Raw genomic sequence first — 22,491 nt, forward strand, 5'->3', positions numbered from 1 at the left:
ATTTGCAGCATTTTGTTTGAAACTGAGCACTCCTGTGAACTTTGGAAGCCAATCTTAACCATTCAGGATGGAGTCTGATAAATCTGAAAGACCCGTTTCGTTGAATGGCTCTAGAGAGACTGTGTACCAATTTGCGTGATGTTTGGACAAAATCTGTAGGTGTACTGTGCAAAAACTTGTTTTGCACAAAGCGGCCTCCTGGTGGCGCTATAACAGGCCGTTCTGGGAAGTTTGGGGCAGAGGTTCATGGTTGGCATCCAGGGAGTGTGTGTGCAAAATATGGCATGGAAAAACTTGTTTTGCACAAAGCGGCCTCCTGGTGGCGCTATAACAGGCCGTTCTGGAATGTTTGGGGCAGAGGTTCATGGTTGGCATCCAGGGAGTGTGTGTGCAAAATATGGCATCGACCGGGTTAACGGTGGCCGAGATTAGCTGTTCACGGACACACGGACACACGGACGGACACACAAACGGACACACAAACGGACGGACGGAGTGCAAAACATACTCTCCCCACATGCCTTCGGCCTGGTGGAGACAATTAATTATTTTACTGCATGATGATTACCTCAAGCATGGCATCTGAAGTGAGTAATGTAATCTGTGCCAGAGGCAAGGAGAGAGAACTGAAGGTGCTCTTTGAGAAAATAAAGTACTTCAAACTCTGCTATAAGAGGAAACACATCAGTCAGAAAACAATCAAAGCATAAAGGTTTGCACTGTGGTTCTCTAGGATTATCAGAAACATTTCACTGGAAAGTGTGACACATTGCCTGAAAGGAAAGATGAGTCCCGATTCCTGAAATTTCTACTCGCTCAATTTCAGTGGCCTCGTATGCTCATCGAGGATGTTCCTTGGGCACACCAGTGGAGCAACAATAAGGCATTAATGTGTGTGTGTGTGTGTGTGTGTGTGTGTGTGTGTGTGTGTGTGTGTGTGTGTCTGTGTGTGTGTGATAACTTGTGTTTGTGTGTGCATGCAGCCGTGAATTAGTGTGTGCGACTGTGCGTGCATGCGCGGGTGATATGAATAGTGCACCCCTCCATAGTGTGGATGATATGACTAGTTGGGCTATTTCCTTGGAACTGATTGAAATATAAGGAAATAATGCCAACGGTAACAGCACTATGGGAGGTCCATATTATCAGCAGTAATCCGAGGATTCTGTGAAGGCAGATTATTTCACCACCTCCACAGTCCACACCGCCTCTAGTCTCCACTCCACTCTGGTTAATGGCAGCAGGTTGGCTGTTCAGATAATCCCTCCAACCGATAATGTCTTATGAAAAACTGATATTTTAATAAGCCTGCATCTGCTTATTAAGTAACAATTGCAAATGTGTGACATACAATTAATTGCTTATAATATTGTTATTGATTTTTTTTAATTGAATTGTGTCACACAGTTGTAATGCTCTAGTACTCCATGTGCAGTAAAAGCCTGAGTGTTAATTTTAATCAGAAGGATCAAATGGACCTCATAGGTCCATGCGTTTCCTTTTGTACACTGTCAAGAGTTACATTCACACTCAGAATTTTACAGTTTGTGACTCCTGAGTTGAGTAGGTGTAGAGATATGGGTACAACTGTGTCAACCTGTGTAATGTGTGGGAGACTCACTGTAGGCCTTATTTCAATCCACAGGAACACAATTGAAATAAAAACACAAAAGCGTGAGGCCCTCTGTGGCACATCCGTTAATTAATAAGTACCACCACAAGGTGGTTGCCTTCGACACAACAGATTTAGAAAGATTAAAAATAGTTATATGCTACGAGTATGACTAAACTATGACTCAACATGTTCACTTTGATATACCTTGAAAGTGATTGGATGATAAGCCGGAACTACTGCGTTGTGCGTCTGTCTGAACTTTGCCAGAGAACATGCGAGGGCGTGGTGAAATGAAGAGGTGGAACGAGAATTATGATTTGATTCCCTGCAGAGCCTCCCATGTCAAAACGTGTGACATGCCTTCACATGAATCACCAGTTAGCGCAGTGCAGTGCAAGAAGGATCCTAATGCCATGAGTCACAGCAGGCTTGCTGTCAAGTAGAAAACTATGCAAACTTTTCCCTCAAAACTCCTGCACTAAAGGCTGCTTACTAAAAGGTGTTCAAACAGGTCATTTATTCTTGACACATGTGAGACACCTTACAGCGACAAGCAAAACAGCATTACATAGATCTCTCCTTCCTGTGTTTTTACTGAACAGGCAGAGGAAATGCTCCATCAGAGCTGTTTCAGGTCAATGAGGTGTGTGCATCACAGCAGCGACAATTTTAGGCCCTGTGCTTTTGTGTCCATGGTAACTGTGAGGGAAGGTGAGCTTCTTTGTGTGAAAGAGAGGGAACAGTTTTCATACAGCATGCTAAGGAGAAGCCTGCAGAAGCATACACAACACACACAAACAACCAACTCTAACTGCTCATATTACCAGTTACTTAGTTATCTGCAGGCAATAGGTATGCTTTTGGATCCTGTTTTCCAATCAATCAATATATATACAGTACTGTAGCAGATATAGGTAAAACAATCATTGACATAGAATACTTGGCTTTATTAGCTCTCAGACTTTTCCTTAAAGCATGCTAAATCATACTAGCTCTCAGCTGTAGCATGCTTAGTTAGTTGTCCATTTCTCTATTTCTTTGTTTAGTGAGGAAGGGTGGTGACGTCAAACTGCCTCCTTTGTCTCAATATGCCTCGGCTGCATTGCTCCTCTATGTATTCTATTACCTCTGTTGTTGAGAGCAACAGTGAGGTTAATGACAGGACATATTATCAGTTAGTAAAAGAGTAGTGTTTGGTGCAAAGAGATGACATAATCATATGTATATGCCACCCATCTCTTATAGTATATAAAATGGTTCACTGACTAGGATATTATCCTGCTATTTGTTCTTTATTTCCTGCCAATCATATTCACTCTCTCTGGTACACACAGTACTAAGATGACCTACTCAATGCAATGTCAAGATGTGGTCTAACAGACAGATGCTTTACAGTAGACTGTCATTGCCCGGCTGTCATAAAGCGATCATCTGTACCATATCATTCCAATCTCTGTTTGTTCAGCATGCAGTTGCTGCATGACCTGTAAATCAGATGACAGTCACAGCTTAAATAGTACACTCTCTTATTCACAAGTAAGGATGTCACCCACTGGTCAATGTGCCATCACAATCAACCACTCGCAAGACACTTCTGGGGAGATTGGGGATGAATGAGTAGACCCAGCCTGCAGCACAAACAATCCCTCATCCTCATTCTGAACAAGCCGATTGAGTGATGCATCTGGACATGCAAGTGATGAAGTGACTTCCTCTCCGTTGCTCTTTCATGGCATCAATAGATTGTCTATGCACAGAGAGGAAGGGCAGGGGTGGGGGGCGTTGGGCATTGTGCTATGTTGACATATCTGAAAATGAGCTGTGAGAGAGATTCCAAGACACCACACAGGGGGCCTGTAGTGGACTTGAGTCATTGAGCTGTGTGGTTAGAGGTCCACCACAGTAAACAGACCAGAACTGATGAGAGGATGGTATAAGATTCTAAGGCTTGGCAGGAAGGAAGCCATCACATTTCACTGGCTAGACCAGGAAGGGACGGAAGAGCTGTGGGGGTGAATGGGCATTGACCGTAACATTGATAGGGCTGAATAAACGAGCTAATTCAGTGTCTATACCCTTAAAGTTGAGAGCTTAACTGCTCTGCTGACACCTGTTCTGTTCTACAGAGGAGCCTTTCACTGAGACAGGTGCCTGTGCTTCAATTCACCCCCATGACCACGCTGCATATCACTCCCTCACTACCAGCTGCTCTCCTTTCAGACTCCACACAGAGATTCCACACATGCCTGGATGTCAGCTCAGCAACCAGAGCCAGTGGTCACCCATCTACAGCCTGGTGCTAATGACCACAGCAATCCCTGCTAACAATCTCTTTACCAACAATAAGTCAGAAGCATTAGTTTGTTGGACATGATGGGCAATATGCAAAGATACTGCTGTGTCAGAGCATTACCCTTTTGAAATACACAAAGTCACACACAGAATAAAGCAGTGGGAGTGGGATACTTTTAGACAAAACAATGTTGCTAATTTAAGCAGCTAATTTAGCTAGCTAGTAGCTAACAAGCTATAGTACACCAGTGACACTTCATTACAAATGTTCATTAGTGGAAGCACTAAGGCAACACGTATAAAATGGTACTTTTTGGCCAAAAGGGGATTTTTTTCACCGGGGGAAAAATATTCTGTAGGCCCCTTCTGTAGGGTTTTCTCTTGGCAATATCGGTGAGGGCACAGTGTAGTAACTAAAAGTATTTATTTTCCCGGTGGAAAAATAATCCCTTTTATACGTGTGGTGGGGGGCTCAGAGTGCTTCCACTAAGTAAAGTAGGCTTTCTAATGAAACCTTTGTATTGGTGAGAAGCAAAAACGTTATTTTTATTTACGCTAAAGACGAGAGGCTGTTCTGCATTTATGCGAGCCCCGGAAGTCATTGGTAACCTATGCAACGGCATTAGAGCCATGTATGGACCAGAGCTAATATACACTACTTTATGCATGCATAGGTGCATAGAGCTGTCAGCTTTATATCCAGTGCAGTGACCTGTGCACAACACAAACAGATTGGGGGAAGTCAATTAGCACAACGGGGAGCAGAGTGCAGATGTAACCACACTGTGCACTATGGTTCTGAAAGGTTGAGCTGCTAAACTCATGTCTGCTGCTCAACCTTGAAAGGGTCATCTATTCACCCACAAAAAGTCATCTATTCACCCACAAAAAGTATTCATTACAAGCTTCTCTGAAACAATGCGATTAAAGCATATGATTGTATCATCATGGTGGATCTGCGAGAATGATTCTTAATAAGCTGTTTGGAAGCACACCTTTGGTTTGCTCTGCAATGGATGCTTGTAGATCACGCAGCAGTGTGAGCACAGAGCTTATGTGTTATGATGAACACATCTTTATCTTAAGTTGTTTCACATAGCGTGCATACCAGTGTACATGTAAGCACTGGCCATGCTTTGAGATATGGGCCAATTGGCTGAGCTCCAGCAATTGGGTTTGGTTTTAGCAGCATGGTCCCAGCATGCTCACGTTGTGAAGGGCAAGGTGATCCACTGCATAGCTGGAATGTTTTGCCTCTTTGTTTGGCCCACAGGGTTGGCAGATCTGTTTCAATAGGCGGTCCTATAGTCACGGGCAAGTTCAGACAAGTTCATAACCAGCTATTGGACTGCTTCATGAATGTTCTTTTGTTGATAAACTGATTAAAGTCTCTTCTTCGTAGCACACAGACTGTGGTCAAGAGCTGACATCCAGAGAACTGGGCACCATGGGAGTGCTGTGTTTGCAGGGGATTTCAATGGAAAAGAATTCAAAGAATTTTAAGTACCTTGTCTGTAAAGTCCATACCAAGACAAGTGCATTTAGTCACATAAACTAGCTTATAACAACAATGAGCTACTATGGGAAACATGAACAAACAGCTTTCACAATCTGCTAACTTAAACATATTACATTAGTAGTGTTTAGTGTAACACTGTCAGTACAGGACAAAGCTCTGCAGCTGGGCGAAATGATGAACAGATTATGTCAACCATGTCATCATCACAGCTGGACCTCTAAAGCCCCTCAGCATCTTCCCGGGAGACCCAATGCTATTGCCTCATCCTGCAAAGATGGGTTGAACAAGCTCTGGGGTCAATTCTCAGCAAAACAAGGGTTTGTACCATATTCCCAAAAGGATGAAAAGTGTATGTAATGTTAAGCAACCGGTTGATCTCACCAGTGTCACCAGCACTCGTAGAGTACAGGGCCATGATCCATGCCAGATTTTTTTGATCCGATGCCAATTTTGGAGAGTCAGTGTGTGAAATTCTAAACAGTGTGAAACTTAGATTTGATTAAAGTTCTATTTGAGTAGACTTAACAAACAGACAACTGAATAAAAATAAACAAATAACATTTTGATACATAAAATGCTTGATGAAGTATATTAATGAAGTATATTAAACTTCAATATATGAAAAGAACATTTAACTTTAATTATACAATCAATGGCTGACGGAAATGAGCAGTTGCTGTGCTATGGTAAGTAAGGATACCTTATATTCTAGGTTTGGTGCCCTTTTACCCAACTCTTAACCCTTTTACTGCTGCCATTTATTGAGAAATTAGGACCTAATTCATGCCAGCATTTTTTTAATTTGAGCTCTTATTTTGAAAAGCCACATTTTGCCTCAACCGGAAGTGAGCTTATCCCTGCCAGCTTTACGTTGCCAAGACAACCTTTGTTTACATGATCGAAAAATGCCGGTACATTTTTGCACTCCACAACGTCGGCTCGTGCCGTCAAAGAAACGCTGTTTTGACCAAAAATGCCATCTGGGACAAGGAATAGGAGATACAGGCGATTGAAAGAAACGGATAGAATGGATTCTTATGGCGACGGTGAATTAATATGAACGATCCAGTGCAGTGCTAACAACAGTGCTAGCTAACCGGCTAACGTGAGTAGCATTATGGCTTGATCAATCATATGCACTAATAAAGGGCAATTGCCGAAGGGCTTCGGCAATGGCAGCAAGCGTTAATATCAAATTAATGCTTAAATTGCCGAAGGGCTTCGGCAATGGCAGGAAGACGGTTAAGCTTCGAAATGATGATAATGGAAATACCTATGCACTTTATTGGTTGCCGTTGCAGTTGCCCTCTGTGTTGATCTGATTTGTTTTCATTTCTTATTGTATTGATTTCTGTTGCCCTCTCTGTGGTGTCTGGTTTTGTTCTGCTTCTGTGTAAAATATGTCTAAGGATTGTGTAAGGTTTGTCTTGTCATGTCTTGTTTTTTAAAAACAATAAACATATTGTTTAATACATTAAAAAACATAAATTCTACATGAACAAGTAAATATAAAATACACAAACTGAACTGAACTCCACTAAAGCCCTTTTCAAAAAAGCCAAACTACAAGCTACAAACTACAAGGTCAAAGAACAAGTCCCATATGTTGGCCAAACTGATACTGTATTGGACAGGCTCTAAATGTGAGTCACAAAGACAGTAAAAAGAGGAGTAAACTTTCAAGCTGCACATAAATCAAATGCAATTAAGTAAACAACTGTGTTAAGTTTTAGAGATCAGTAAAAGCTCATGAAAAGACTAATTGAAAGTCGTAGTGATTGCAATGCAAGGTTGTATTCATTACACACTGACATTCAGCAACCTGTATCTTATACCACACACTTCTCTAGAAACAACTCCAACAGCAGATGCCTGAGGCCGAATCTGGGAACCCTTCTAGGGCCTGACCTAAGGTTTCTGAAAACCTCTGGTTCATTATTTTTTTAAATAGTTATGTTGCTACATGTATAGCAATAGCTGATGAGACACAGAGAGCGCGCCGGCAAGGGTAGAACATATAGGTTGCACCAGGCATTAATGGGTTATGGTGACTTAAGAACGTTTAGATTATGCAGGCCTTGATCTAGCTACACCCCATGGGCAGAATATGTATAATTCTACTATGCTAGCTACTGTTGTATTTAAGCATATTATATAAGATTTGTTCTCTTCACATTTTATCCTGCTTTTCTGTGCCAGTGCCTGTTAACTTCCAGCTCTGACAGATCCAAGTGTGACAGGGTACAGGAAGATTAACTAAACATGTAGGGCAATGTTAAATTGGAAAATCTTTCCTAAATATAAAACAAAAATGGTCTGGAGTAATGTAAAGTCATTTGAATATTCACGCGGTACATCATGGTCAGACCTACCGGTATTTGTATCCTTCAACATCTTGTCTATGCCATATGGCTGGCTAGTCACAGGTTTTGCAACAATTTAGCAATTGTAGAAATATTAGGCCTTAAATGTTGCATGATGAAATCATGAATACTTTACATTACTTCAGGCCATTTACCAAATTCAACGTTTTTTGTTGCAAAAAAGGCAATTTCACATTGAGGTGCTCACAGCTCTGAGGAAGTTTCACACAGGCCATCAGTACAGAGCCCAAGCCTGGGGGCTCCAATTCATTCAACCCACTAAACAACAAGTCTTCTATGTGCAGCTCCACTGAGCCAACATGGTAGTCAGAAGGGGGATGAATCGCAAAGTCCCCTTCCTTCCGGATGTGGACAGCCAGTGTGGCTTTGGGACACCTGTGGGGGGGGACTGTGAATATATCTCTGTGATGCACCAAAGGCATCACAAGGATGGGGTTAGGAATGAAAACACAGTCATTCATTAGTCATCCATGTCCTAAGTCCCATGCAGGATAGACACGCACAGGCACATGCGCACGCACACACGTGCGCACACACACACACACAAAAGACCAGCTGCCCAAGTGTGGCAAACTTACAGACAACATTGAACACCAACACCACCCCATCTAATAGGGACACCCGCTATCCTAGCAGTCAATGTGCCTCTGTATATGCGTTACTCTGATCAATTCCTCTCTCTCTCTCTCTATCTCTCTCTCTCTGGAATGAAGAGCAAACAGGCCAGGGGCTGATGATGATGATGACAGAAAGCCTAACAAAATGAATAATGGGTGGAAGCTGACCGCAACAAGGATCCATCACAAGGGCGTTTAGAAAACAAGTGTGGGAGACTACAGCTGAAGAATTGACTAGTCTATTGCCCAATGCCTATATCAGCAAAAGAATTGACATGTCAAAGTTACAGTCAGGGAATCATCACCGTTCCAAAACCACTCAAGACACCAATTCCTGGCCTATGGGAGTAAATAACTGACCCATGAAAGATTCTCATATTAGTCCACTTCGGAGCTTCCTGTGACATGGGGGTCTGAGTTAGAAGAACTTACAGAGTCACTGTGTTTATGCCTATAGGAAGAACTTATAGAGCAGAACAAACCCATTACATCCTTGTCAAGGCCAGGCCATAGCACTGTATCATTCCCACAGAGACACCACAGTAACACTGTATGACACAGCTCTGGCTCACTGCAGCCAAGATTGATGACCCATGAGCCATGCCATGCGAGGCACATGGGCAATTTTGGGCATCAGGCCTGAAAAACCTGAGAACATTTTTATTAAATACCATGAAGTGTTGATTTAATCTCACCAAAAAGAGCCCAAACATATTATTGCTCAAATAAAGGTGAGGCCTAATCAGCACGTGGTGAGATGTTGAGACATGTGACTCACATTTGAATTAGCCTAGACTGGGTTGTGCTGCCTCTCTACCCCATGACTCTCCCTCAGAGCTAGGGCAGCCTCCAGGGCGGCTGCTGTATAGTATTTACACATTCCTTCCGTGGCGGAAACACAGCCCATTAGAATCACATGCCAGCAAACAGAGAGCTACACACCAACTCTTTACACCATTAAGCCGTGGCAAAGCAAAGGAAGGCCATTCACTCACCCCCCCCCCCCCCCCCCTTATGTGCCTTTCAGTAAATTGAACTCTTAGATCATCTGAAAAGATGTGACTAGAAATTAACTTGTAATGTCATACACTGAAAATCAATCTCTTCAAGATAGAGTTGGGTTATATGAGACTTGATATTGTATTGTCTAGGATTTTGATCATCCTAATAGAGTTTAAATGTTGTCTTTTCTTGGGCTCAAAGACTGTATTTCAGTAAATTGATTAAATGTTGAATGTATTTGATTGTTCTTGCTGAGTGAAACGAACAACAATACCTCTACTTGTTTTGGTCATCCACATAACTTCACAGAAATGTGTAAATATCTTCTGGCAGCACCAATAATCAAACCCCCAAATATTGTCATATTATTGATATTAAGATATTCTGTATTCGGTAAAGATATGGTCATATTTGAATTGGACAAGAGAATATCAGCACTCACGGAACTGTCCTTTTAAGGCACTTTATTTATTCATTATAGGTATGGTATGGTGCAACGCAGACAGCATCACAACGAACGCGTTTCGGCCAACGGCCTACGTCAGCATTGTATGCTGTTGACAACGGAAGTGTCACATGTATACATATTACAATACAGAATATTTGATTCGGTCAATATTGAAGACCAGGATTCATAGCCTGACATGCTGTGGTGATGGAACATTGCAGGGATTTTGGGAAGCTTATTGTGACGGGAGCTAGAGTTACAATGACACAACTGTCAAGACTCAGTGAAAGTGGGCAGACTGGGTTGGCAAGCCTACGCTGGATCTCATACAACCCACAAATGAAAGGAGAGGATCAACCTAGAGATTCACAATGGGTAAGAGCATTAGCTAACTACTCTCTGTCAGCTTCAATAAACTGGTACTCCAGTTAGAACGAGACATGCTAACCCTTTGTGCTGTCCATCCCTGGGTGCTGAAATGTCTGTGGCCTCTACTGACACACTTTGCCAATTAAGAGAGTTGAAGGCCACTCAGCGAACTCAGCTGCATGCTGGATGTTACATCCCTGCTAACATGAGATTTACATGTTGAATTGTTGCAACAAATCATTTTTCTAATGTTATGGATGGCAGGGAAAACGAATTATTCAGCTGTGATCACTCGTCCTTCTTTTTTGTATTTCAGCCTATCAAGCATTTTACAGTAAAACAAATACTTCAGTCACGTGCTTACGTTATTTCATTTCATTTTTCTTTGCTACATAATATTAAATACAGCTTAGCCACCCAGTCTTTCTCTGCCTGACAACGAGCATTGAACATACTGCAAGTAATATTTATAGCACTGAATAGTGAACACATCAAATAGGTTACTGTTAGAGCATCTGAATAGAGGAATGTATACAAATGTTCTACTACTTAAATTGACAGCATTACAAGGTAATTAATCATGAAATGCATGATAAAATCATTTCTATTAACTTTATGTGTCATGAGTTAGTCAATTTTTTAATCACTTTGCATATGAACATTAAAAGGGTGTGACTGAGCTAACTTTACTTACTGATTTTTATTTATTTATTGCATGGCCTACCAAAAAAGCAAGCGTCCATCAAATGTATTTGGTAATCTTTAAGAATAGCACCCTAGTAAGGAGATTCATATGGAAGCAGCATTTTAGAGACACATGACCTTGCAGTGGAAGATCCCTCCGTGTCTTGGGTGCCTTATTCCCATGATGGGATGTGTGTAATCATTCAAACAAGGCATGCACCAAATGCCCCAGTCTGCTTCTCTGCCCCTGACCCCAAATCTATATAGGCATTAGGCAACACAGCCTCAGGGCAAAATGACATACAGGATGGAGGGCAAAGCTCTCACCCAGCCTTGGTGTATGAATATACTTGCATCAGTAACACAGTACATGCATACTTACTATGTCAAATGTTACAGTATTACACATAGGCTATATAATATGCAGGTATACGAGGCCTGCAATGTATCTAGTCAGTGACAGTGACCTATTCTATTTCTAACAGACAAACATTCAATGTTTTATATTATCACTGACAGTTGACAGCGCGAGTGTCGCTGAGGGTTAGACTGAATTTACGTTATCTTGTCTATAGGGGGATCACATGTGTTACTTGCAAAGCATGACTTTCAAACCCAAAATGTCGAAAGTTAAAACCAACGTTGAACAACGTGCAAACACAAGAGGTCCGTAGAATGGCGTACTCTAGTGAACTGAATCTTTAGTGTTGTTGTTAACCGCCGGTGAAGGCAAGGTGAGGAGGACACACCTACACATCCTTTATTTACTGTAGCTGCTCTGCCGAAGGACCGAAACTAGACACGACACGTGACGGTTGTAGCCTACAGTATCGCCTACAGTGGTGGCTCTCTCACGCACATACATGATGAGCACACGAACGCACGCTCGCGCGCGAACACACACACACACCCTACCTTAGAAATTCTTGCAGACAGGTGTCACAAAATCGGTGGCCACAGGTAGAGACTTGGACTGGCTCGCGCATCGCCTTGCTACACAGGGGACACTGGAACCTTCTTTTTGGTTTCTCGAGAAACTTGTAATCAAAACCCGGCATTGCTGCAAAAATAAATCGCTGTCAGGGCCTTTTAGTACAGGTGGATGCTCTTTGTCCCGTTGAATTCTAGGTTTTTACGCCGATGAACGACAGGGGGCCGCTACGACGTGCATGTCCCTTCGCCACCAAACGATCGTCTTTTGAAACGAAGATATTTATCGTGCGTTTCGGTCCCGTCCTCCTCCGTCCTTCCAGCAATCGGGCGAATGACAGCGACAAAAGAAAAGCCTCGACAGCCCAGACGATGCCGCGATTACAGGTTCTCGTGACGCTGACAGCCTTCCACAGGTCGACAATACAGGATCCTTGATTCTATCGGTGTTTGTGTCTGTGTAGATGCAGTACTGACAGATGGGGAACACAATGCATAGCCCTGGATGTGTTTAGGTAGAGTCCCGCCCACTCCTCCTCCCTGCGGGAGGAGTCCAAACCCGGCGTGTATGTTTCATTTGACCCCCCCAATCCTCCCCCCTTTGTATTCAAAGTGGACATTAGTCGAACTGCAGTAGGCTACTAGCCTCCGGTATGATGTTAATAAGAGAAAATAAGATGTTGCATCTGCTGCTTTGTCTGTCAAATGGCCAGAGCTCATGCACGAATCACGATGACAGGGGGATATTATATACAGCCATGTTGAGCCTACCTAAATATAAGCTCACGTAACGTAACGAATAATAATGATGACTGTATGTAGTTGTACTGAAGAAAGACCCCCGGCTCAGGTTTTGTTTTAAAGGGAGAATCGGAGGATAGCTACACTGACTAATTGACTAACGACGTAATAGGTCTGATCTCGTGGGGATAAATGCCCCCTGGCGGTTGACCAAACAAAAGAATGTAGCCTACTGGTCGTGTTGTTTACACAGTACACAACTATATTTGTACTGCCTATTGGTAACAAAAACATAGACAATCAAATCGAGCTCTATTGTCAAGAGCGGGAACAAAACAGGGGGTTCTTAGGGAGGGTTTAATAGGGTGTCGTTAAATATGACACTGTATTGCCACTGAATTACATCATCATTACATCATTATACATAAAAGCAATGGTAATAAATCCATGCTTTCAAAATATGCCTTCATAAGCTTGTCAAAATGTTTGTTCCATGGAATATTCTTATAAATACAAAACATATATAAAAATGATTAGTTCCTATTTGGAGATTCAATAACAACATTAATTTCCATTGTTGTCAATTGAAAATCGGATCATTCAGAATACAAATAATTGATACAAATTAAAGTTCAGCAAAAACCTTTCAAAATACATTACAAATACACATCACTGGTTTGGTAAGGGTATTCTGATTATGAACACATGAACCCTTATATTTTACACATTACACAATATAACATATTCGGTATAGCCTATAGTCTGATAAAAGTAATCAGAACATAAAGCATTAGCAAATTATATAATTTCTAGCACTGGCAGTGATGAAGATATAATGGCATAAATGATCAATTATCAACAATGTAATTGACATCAAAAGACAGAAAGGGATGTACTTTGCATATGAGAACAAAGGAACAATGACACACTAAATAGGTGGACATTATTTTGGCAGCAGATATGCTTTGACTCAAAGGCCTGAGCTAATTCTAAGAACATAATTTACGCAATAGACTAGCCTACAGCCTAAATCAAAAGATTACATGAACTTCAATGAATTACAAAAAAAAATAGCCTACTTGCCTTCTTAGCAAATATTCTATCAATATATATTTTTCATTAATCAAATAACAGAGAGTTGTGATCTACGATTCGATTAACCACTTGAGCGTTATTTTATACTGTCGTACAACAGTGTTATTGTTGTACAAATACTGATATTTTCACTATTTCTTTATTTTACATTTTTGGATTTTCTTTTCTCCAAAATAACGATATTAATTGATTTTAAAAAAAGGGGAATTTTTTTTTGAATTGATTATTTTGATGATCAGTCAAATTGATTATTTACAGTTGCACCCCTAATTGAATTAAATGTGGACTAATCCAATAAAACACAATATGCCCTTGGCAATATGCTCAAGATTCATTTAAATGGTAGAAGTGGCTTTAAGCCAAGTGTCAAACATGAGAACCATTGTTTTTCCCGCACATCTCATTCAGCAAAGGGTTAACAGAGACCTAACCAGTTTGACTTTCTGCTGGGGTGTGTCTTTCATCATGGTAACCCCACTCTCAAAAGAAGACAAAAAGATGTGCGGGAAAGATCTGCAGTCCTCTTGCTAAACTGCATGTGAAGTGCACTTCATTTCACAGTGAAAAGCTTGAACTCATATCTTTATTTTTTTATTAAATTAAAACTTCTTGGATGGCAAAGCTACCCTTCACTTAAGTTGGCAGACATCCCTTGTAGGCGTTCAAGGCGGAGGTGAAGACAGGACAAATCATCTAGGGACAGATTCCTCAAGCAAAGCTGTATAAGAAACAACAGAGGGAAGATAAGAGTATATGTATGAATCAGCACTCATCCCATGACAATATTAAAACTATTGTGTAACTTTTTCTATTAAACACAGGTAAATCTTTTGGTACAACAATAACCATTCCATGTGGTTTTTTTGCACAACAGGTGAGGCATGTATTCTCAACTTGCATCGTTCCCGACTTGCATGCATGCCCGACTTGCATGGCCCCAGAGTAGACGGGCACTGGTCTACAAGGTTTAGAAATATAATAGAGGCATATGTATTTCCCTTTCCATAAATTGTACTTCCTCACTATACTCCATAAAATTGTCATAGGTCATAGGTGAAATATTATTACGTTTTACTGCCAGTAGAGTGTTGCCATGACAACAAGCTACCGATGTCACCGTGAACGGGTGACTCTCATCGAGCTGCGCTGCCCTCGGTATCCCAGAATCCTCTTCTTTTCGTCCTAGGCGACCACGGGCCCCCTTTCCCCAGGTATACACCTCTCCTTCTGAAACAAGAAGAGAAAGAGAAAGACAACATACTGGTCAGATAGATGGACTAAGACTTCAGCTTTGGTGTAGCTGTCAGGGTGAACCTCTTGTATCAGTGACACAAACTGCGCGCGTGCGTGCGTGTGTGCGTGCATGTGTGTGTGCGTGCGTGCGTAGAATTGAATTGAAGTGTAATCTGTATATTCAGTTATCTCAATTATCCACTACTCACCAGACCCAATAGCTAAGGAGAACGCATCCCCACAAGCAGCCATGGTGATACCATGTAACCCTGGCACGAGGTAGGGCAGGCGGCTAGTACGTCGGGAACTACAGCCCATCTGTCCATGCTGATTACTGCCAAAGGTAAAGCACTGACCCTTTTCTGGGCAAAGAAACAAAATGACATTACGCACAACAAAAATAAACACACGATTCACTGTAACCAGAGAGGCAACATGACATACTAGAAGTCAGCTTTCATACTAATATACCACTGCGCTGCACTGCGTGGGATGCAGTGCAGGCAGATGAAGTCTGCAATACTACATGTGAGCTTACAGATTGGCTATTTTCACTATTTTTGAGGGGCGCTAGCTTACCTATGCTCAGATTTCCGAGTTTGTGTGAACACAAACATTGGCTTGTGATTGGCTGATCTAGCGATGATTTGATTGGCTGAGCAAAGTACATATTGAAGATAAAAGTGAGTGCAGAAAAGTGGTTGTTTTTATTTATTTAGCCCCTCCTATATACAGCTTTTCGTCACAACACGTGTCACATTTGCCATGTGTCTGAACAAATGAGCTTTTTGTGGCAACACAAACATTAAATGCCATTGACAATGAAAGGATGATTTACGTCATACTGTATGTGTCCGAGCAAATCGACTTTTCTAATCACAGTGCCACTGTTTTAATTCAGCTCGGGGGAAATGTTGTCGCTTTTATGTTTGAGTTTGTCTGTGATGCTTTGTGATGTGAAGAAAAGAAAATGGGTGACACGATGTGCAATGATTTCTTTGCCATATGTGCTATGTGCTGTTTATCTGTCCCCAATAAAATAAAATAAATAAAATAAAAAGGGATGACGTGTGATGATTTGATTGGCTGAGCACAGAATGTGATGTATGATAAGAGCGCCCCTCACTTCACACGAGTGTGCTTTTTTAAATAGGGCATAAGTGACTAAGGAAAGAGAATATAATTTCACCTGTAACAGCAATAGAGTGGGACGTTCCAATGTCAATGTAGACAATCTTCTCTATGTTTAGTGGGGCTGACTGGACAGGGGTAAATGAGTGTAATTCTTCAACCTGGTCAGTGGGGCTCGGCTCCTCTCCAACATTTATCTTATCCAATCCCAGCTTGTTAAACCTGAGCACAACAAATTATTAAATTCACCTGTCTCACGAACAGACACCGACAGGCACACGTGCGTGCATGCACACATACACAGAACTGTCCGTCGCTGGCTTGCTGGTAGTTAATGTTTAAGCACACACACACACACAGTCACAGTGAAAAACTATTAACGCATACGTAACAACAACTTAAGAAAGTGTTTTCCAGGGTCAACTAAAAAGAAAGAGCAAATGGAGTTCAATGATGGGAGTTTGCAGTAAGTAGCTAAGCCACTGGTATCTGAGAAATGCGGTCTCCACTTGAGGCTGACATATACCCTCCCACTCATAGGGTTCTGCTTCCTGTCCCAAACCCTAGTGAGTAAAAGATTGACAATGAGGATAAGTGTTTGTAATGGTGAAATAATGCTGCCTCACAGGATGTGCAACTAACTAAAGTGTAGAACAATGAAAGTGTTTTATTAGCCTACACAGCATACTGTAAGGCACATTTCACAATGACATTGGGAAATGCTCTTTTCTGTGAAATGTTAATTCATAAATGATCAGAAGAAATGTATCAAGAATTCCAAGTTTGGATAGGACAATGCTATCTGATTAAATTGGAACTGGTAATCGTGTGCTCACCAATTAGCCAGTATAAATTTCAAAAACAAAAGAAAAGATGCATACCTGTTGCTTCCACAAGCAATAATTTTGTACTGATTGCCAATGACCATGGAGCAGTCGACGCCACACAAAACCTTCTGGGCCTCAAATTCTACAGGAACACACACCTGCTGGGGTGAGTTGTGGGAGTCTTGGGTGCCTAGGCCAAGGCGACCTTTGAGAGGAGGAACAGAAATCTGAACGATCAAATCAAATCAAACGCAAATGCAATGCATTGAACTGCATCAGTGTCATAAAAAAACAAACAATTTGCAAAACAATATATAGTGATTAAAAATCAACATGGTTAATTTACCATTGTCTCCTCTTCCCCAAGCAAATACTTCCCTTTCATTGGTCACTGCAAGCACATGGGAAGCACCACACGACACCTGAACCAGCTCATAGCCAAGCAGTGCCTCCACTATCTTGGGCTAGTGACAAAAAACATGGAAAGACTATATCAAGCTCCATCTCTGTGTCATAACTGTTATCCTAACTAACTAATATACCATACCACCATTATGCCAATAGACTATACAGATTATTATTCAAAATCTCTTTACTGCTCATGTATTGAGCAGCTTCAATCATCCCAACAATTACTACTATTATTAATTAATTCTAGCTGCCATCTATCAAAATTACAACCCGAATATGAGGAATAAACAACTCTGTGGAATTTATAATGGTTAATTAATGCCTGAATCACTTAGGAATGTCTTAGCAGCAAGGAGTTTTAAATACTATGGCATCTGAGCAGAACGTAATACTGTGAATTCTCACAAAATCTAGAGTATAATTCTAGAAATAAGCGACAACTCACATACTATATTTTCCTGTAAAGGGTGGCCATTTACCTGAATTACATCATTGAAATTTCCATGTCCTAGACAACCATTACTTCCACTTCCAAATGTCATGATAATACCTCTGTCTGCAAATTGACAACCAAAAAGGGGATTAGACAGACTATTAGTTGATGATTATTGTGTGGACAAACACATGGTCAATAATCCTTAAAAGGGAATACTAATCTGCTTCACCACAGTGAGAGAGAGGCGAGTAAGCGAGGAGAATGGTCTTTAATGCTGTGTTATCTTCCTTCACTGATGGATAAACAGCTTCCTGAAGATGCATGCCTCTAACTGTGCATCACTATATGAAATCAACACACTGAAAAAGTTGTTACAATTTAACTTGTAAAAAGTGTAATAAAAGGTTATTGCAGCCTCACTTTCCAATTATGTCTGTGCTACAATGTGTGAAGGCAATGACAAACAATGTATAAACAGATTTCTAGTAGCAAGACCCACACAGTACAGTAGCATTACTATCTATCCGGTGGCTATCCAAAGAAGATGGCCTATATACAAACCTGTCATGCAGGTGGTAAAGAGATCACCGCAGGACACAGACTTGATTGTGACTCCCGACTGACCCTCGAGAAAGCGTGAAATAAACTGAGGCTGCATCTGCTCCACCGCACCAGGCAGACTGGGCTCCCCAGATCCTACTGATGGAGCCTACAATGGACAATCTGTGGTTAATTTCTGATAGTGTACAACATGTATCCAAGTGGACCATTTGCTTATATTTCACTTTTCACACACACCAAATAAATAAGCAGTTGTGAGGACAGAGATCATTGAAGAAATATGTTGTGGATCCTGCTATACTCAGGAGAATGAATAAAGCAAATGGTAAGTGATTGATAATATGATAAAGCTTGGAAAGGCTTTGTCCCGACACAAACCTCCCAGGTGATAAGTCGACCTGACTTTGTGACCCCCATCTTCTGAGTGCGCCCCAGGGACACCTGCAGCACCTCAGTGTTCAGCATGGGCAGACGAAGAGGTGTCGAAATTCCACTGCCCCACGTGTAGACAGAGGACAATGGGAGGGAGTGCACCTTTCCTGTTCCTAGACCTAGAATGACATCTAGATCAGCAAAGAACATACAGTACCATGCAAAATGTTCACCTACAAATGGACATTACTAACATCTGGATCTGTTGCCTGGCATTCTTCCTCCTGGTCTACCATGAGGCCCTGACTGTAGAGCAGACAGTGGCTTCTCAATTCTAGAAAAGTAATACATAGTAGTGAATAGTACTTATTACCTAGTAGTGAAGAGTACATCATTATATGCATTGATTGCAATTAGGTTAAATATACATGTCACATATCCTACATATCCATAAGTACCAGCATTTAGAGTTCCTAGTTTGATGAATTACCTTCGCATTTTTACATTGCCAATATCGGTGTAGAGATTAAGCAGGGGCCTGATACATATGGGAAGAGCCATGATTTCATTGAGTTGAGGCCGTTTGGATGGGTCTAGATTGAGCATGTTCAGGATGAGTTGTCTGAGCTCTGGGCTGTATCGGTCAGAAATTGGAGCAAAAGTACCACTCATGATCCTCAGAACCAGGGCAGGTAGGTTCTGAAACATAAAGAGGAGTGGGCCCATTATCAAATGGACAATGGATCAGTGTCATTCCATGATCATTGGAACTCAGTACAGAATTCTTGCTTGTGGAAGCAACAGGTATGCATCTTTTCTTTTGTTTTTGAAATTTACACTGGCCAATTGGTGAGCACAGAATTACCAGTGAAGCATGGTTCCATATCTACAAATTCCAGCAGCGCAGGTCTACTTCCTGCTTGGGAACATTTGGCAGATTTTCTTGGTGAAAATCCAACCCACTTTAATTGAGATGAAGAGATAGCACTTCAAAGACAAAAATTAAACGAGGATGAATGAAATGTGAGGATGAATGAATGTGAAAATACTGTGAAAGAAAATGTGTCAGTACAGCAGCTTCAAAGGCTCTCTTAAGGCTGGCTAGCTCATATAGCACGCAGCCTAGGGCCCAAATGTCACTCTTCTGATTATATGGCTTCCCTTCACACAGCTCAGGGGAGATGTAGCACGGAGTCCCAACCACCTAGGGGAAGACAAAATGGCATGTCATGTCATGGGATATTATTAAGCTTTTGTGTGTGTGTATGTGACGTGTGTGTGTGTGTGTGTGTGTGTGTGTGTGTGTGTGTGTGTGTGTGTGCGTGCGTGAGTGCGTGCGTGCGTGCGTGCGTGCGTGCGTGCGTGCGTGCGTGTGTGTGCGTGTGCGTGTGGCCGGAATTAAGTAACGGCAGAATTATATTCAACTTAATTCACCCACTGTGTAAGCTTTGCTTTTGCTGACAAGGATTTTGGAGATTCCAAAGTCACCAATTTTGACAATCATCTGGTGCTTGTCAAGGAGAATGTTCTGCGTTTTCAGGTCCCTGTGCAAAATTAGTTTATTGTGCACATGGTAAAGAGCCAGTAAGATTTGAACAAAGAAGTGAAGGATGGTGTCTTCATCCAGCAAGGAGTTACAGCGCTTTTGTATATAATCAGCCAGCGTTCCACCTGCATGAAGTAACCGCCAGAGCGAAAGATCAGGTTCTTCCCTGCACAGTGTAATGTATAAGTTGCATTGTCATACTGTAGATGAGCTATGACAATACAGTTACCAAATCACACACCCCCTGAAGCATCACAGCAGAAAGTTACAGGCAGTATATATCATTACTTCTTGAGGACTAACAAGGACTATATGTCACAATACCAACACAGAGGTATGCAGTCCATACGGAAAGTTTATACTGGGGAAGGTGAGGGATGTGCACTGCATAATAAAAAGGAGGTGATGAAATAAGATTATGACAAATTATGGCCTTACCTGGTGCATACTCCATAGCTATCATGAGGGCTTTGTCCTCCAGGAAGTTTTCATAGTACTCAATAATATTTGGGTGGTTCAGTAATTTCAGCACCTGACACTCATTCTGAGCTGAAAGGCGCTCGTCTCGTGACATCTGCTCAACTGGGATCTCCTTCAGGATGACAAAGGCCCCATCACTGCGCCTGCGGCATAGGTGTACGATCCTGTCACAGGAGAAAATAGAATAGCTACTAAATACGTTTCTGCATTCAGAATAGACCTATGATTTGAGGATAAATACTAATACACTGGTACTCTTTTCATTGACAAAAAAAACAACAACTTACAATTCCATAATTTCCAAAACCTTCACCTGGACCTTGACCCACATTTAATTTCCATGACCATACATGCACATGAGATGAGATGAAATAATGAGCCCCCAAGGTCATGGAATTTGCCAGGCCATTTTCCACAGGGATGAGATTATCTGCCTCCATGTGGAAAATGGCCTGGCAAATTCCATGACCTTTCCAGAATATTCTGTTTCCTTGCTATAGGCAATAATATAATGAGAACGAAAATAAATTAAAAAAGTATGAAAAATAGGATAATATAAGAAAAAACATCAACATTTTGAACATTTGTCAATTGCTACAACTGCTATACATGTAGGCCTATATCAACTTATTATGGGCATAAACACGAAGTTGAAGGGTAGAAGGGTTTAAGTCTGTTCAAATCCTATATGCCTACTTTAGGATGCTTATTTACTTACGGTATTTATTTAAAGTAGGCCTACTTAGTTTTGGACAACAGTTTGGGCGAAAAGGGGGGAAAAGGAGAAATGTAGAAATATTACCAACAAAAAACAATTGCCGTTGCATAATGCATACTAGTACTAGGGTGACCAGATGTCCCTCTTTGCGTGGGACAGTCCCTCATTTCCAAGACTTTTCAGGCGTCCCACAAATTGAGACCCACATTGTGACTGGCAGGCAATTGCATTAATGTTCAAATGCCCTAATAGTTAGTCCCATAATAGTTGGCCTTCTGCTCTCATTGTCTCTCCCTGCAAGTGTTTTAAGCATGTTAAAATAGCATAAAAATAAAGCATGATTTTTATGATAGCCAATATTGGGCCTATGGTCGAATATGACATCAAGGCTATTAATAGCAACTCATGTAATAAGTTACTAACCCGGTACTCCAGTATGGCTTGTGTGGGATAAGTGGGACGGGGTCCCCGTCCCACTTGTCCCACACATGTGATACTTCTGTCCCTCAAATGAACAGTTTGGATCTGGTCACCCTAACTAGTACGCTATAAAAAAATATTTTAGGCTGTGCTCAATGACAGCGGGCCAGGGCGGTGTAGGCTAAGTAAGTTCGCGTCATTTCAATTTGGGGGAAAAAATAACTTCAGAATGTTGTGTTTCCGAAAATAACTCGTTGGTAGCGCAATATTAGCTGCACAAGCAAACAGTGTAATAATCGTAATATGTCACAACAGCAAATTAATTCGGCGACGGTTTACCCAAAAGCTCCTCTTCCAACAACTTTGATTTTCTCATACTTCTGAACTTCTCCATTGCGCTCCATTGATGTTCCGTCGTCTCCAGGCAACCCTTTCTACATGAAACAACGAGGGACAAAAGTAGTCACAGGAAAGCCCAAATGCAGACCTTGCAGGCGGTAACTGGATAACTCACCCCTTTTCCAACTCAAAGTCAAAAGCGAGGACATCTTACCCCGAAAGTCCAGATAACTCACTGGTCATGTCGCCTGGGGTGAGATGCATAGAGTATATATGAATAGAGAAGGCACCCAGAGGAAACCCTGAGGCGAAATGGACATA

The 22,491-nt window shown here is 41.5% G+C and overlaps 2 protein-coding genes across 2 annotated transcripts in view; both read right to left on the reverse strand.

Annotated features, from left to right (window-relative positions):
- The window catches only part of traf4a (tnf receptor-associated factor 4a), a 33,584-nt gene extending 21,254 nt beyond the window's left edge, over positions 1-12,330 (reverse strand). The window contains exon 1 of the mRNA XM_083773402.1: positions 11,846-12,330. Coding sequence (XP_083629528.1) covers positions 11,846-11,988 — 143 coding nt within the window. The 5' untranslated portion in view covers positions 11,989-12,330. The remainder of the gene's footprint in view (positions 1-11,845) is intronic.
- A 627-nt stretch (positions 12,331-12,957) lies between these two features.
- Positions 12,958-22,256, reverse strand: nek8 (NIMA-related kinase 8). Its single transcript, XM_083773401.1, has 15 exons — positions 22,171-22,256; positions 20,652-20,857; positions 20,106-20,338; positions 19,740-19,871; positions 19,158-19,366; positions 18,922-19,001; positions 18,674-18,846; positions 18,296-18,443; positions 17,778-17,854; positions 17,234-17,351; positions 16,942-17,092; positions 16,119-16,282; positions 15,139-15,291; positions 14,765-14,923; positions 12,958-14,414 (listed from the first exon to the last, which is right to left on the reverse strand). Exons 1-15 carry the CDS (start codon positions 22,233-22,235, stop codon positions 14,386-14,388), a joined length of 2,097 nt encoding a protein of 698 aa, XP_083629527.1. The 5' UTR covers positions 22,236-22,256; the 3' UTR covers positions 12,958-14,385.
- Positions 22,257-22,491: the final 235 nt, after the last annotated feature.

The sequence above is a fragment of the Protomyctophum parallelum genome, assembly GCF_964188405.1.
Source record: "Protomyctophum parallelum genome assembly, chromosome: 9".
Classification (NCBI taxonomy): domain Eukaryota; kingdom Metazoa; phylum Chordata; class Actinopteri; order Myctophiformes; family Myctophidae; genus Protomyctophum; species Protomyctophum parallelum.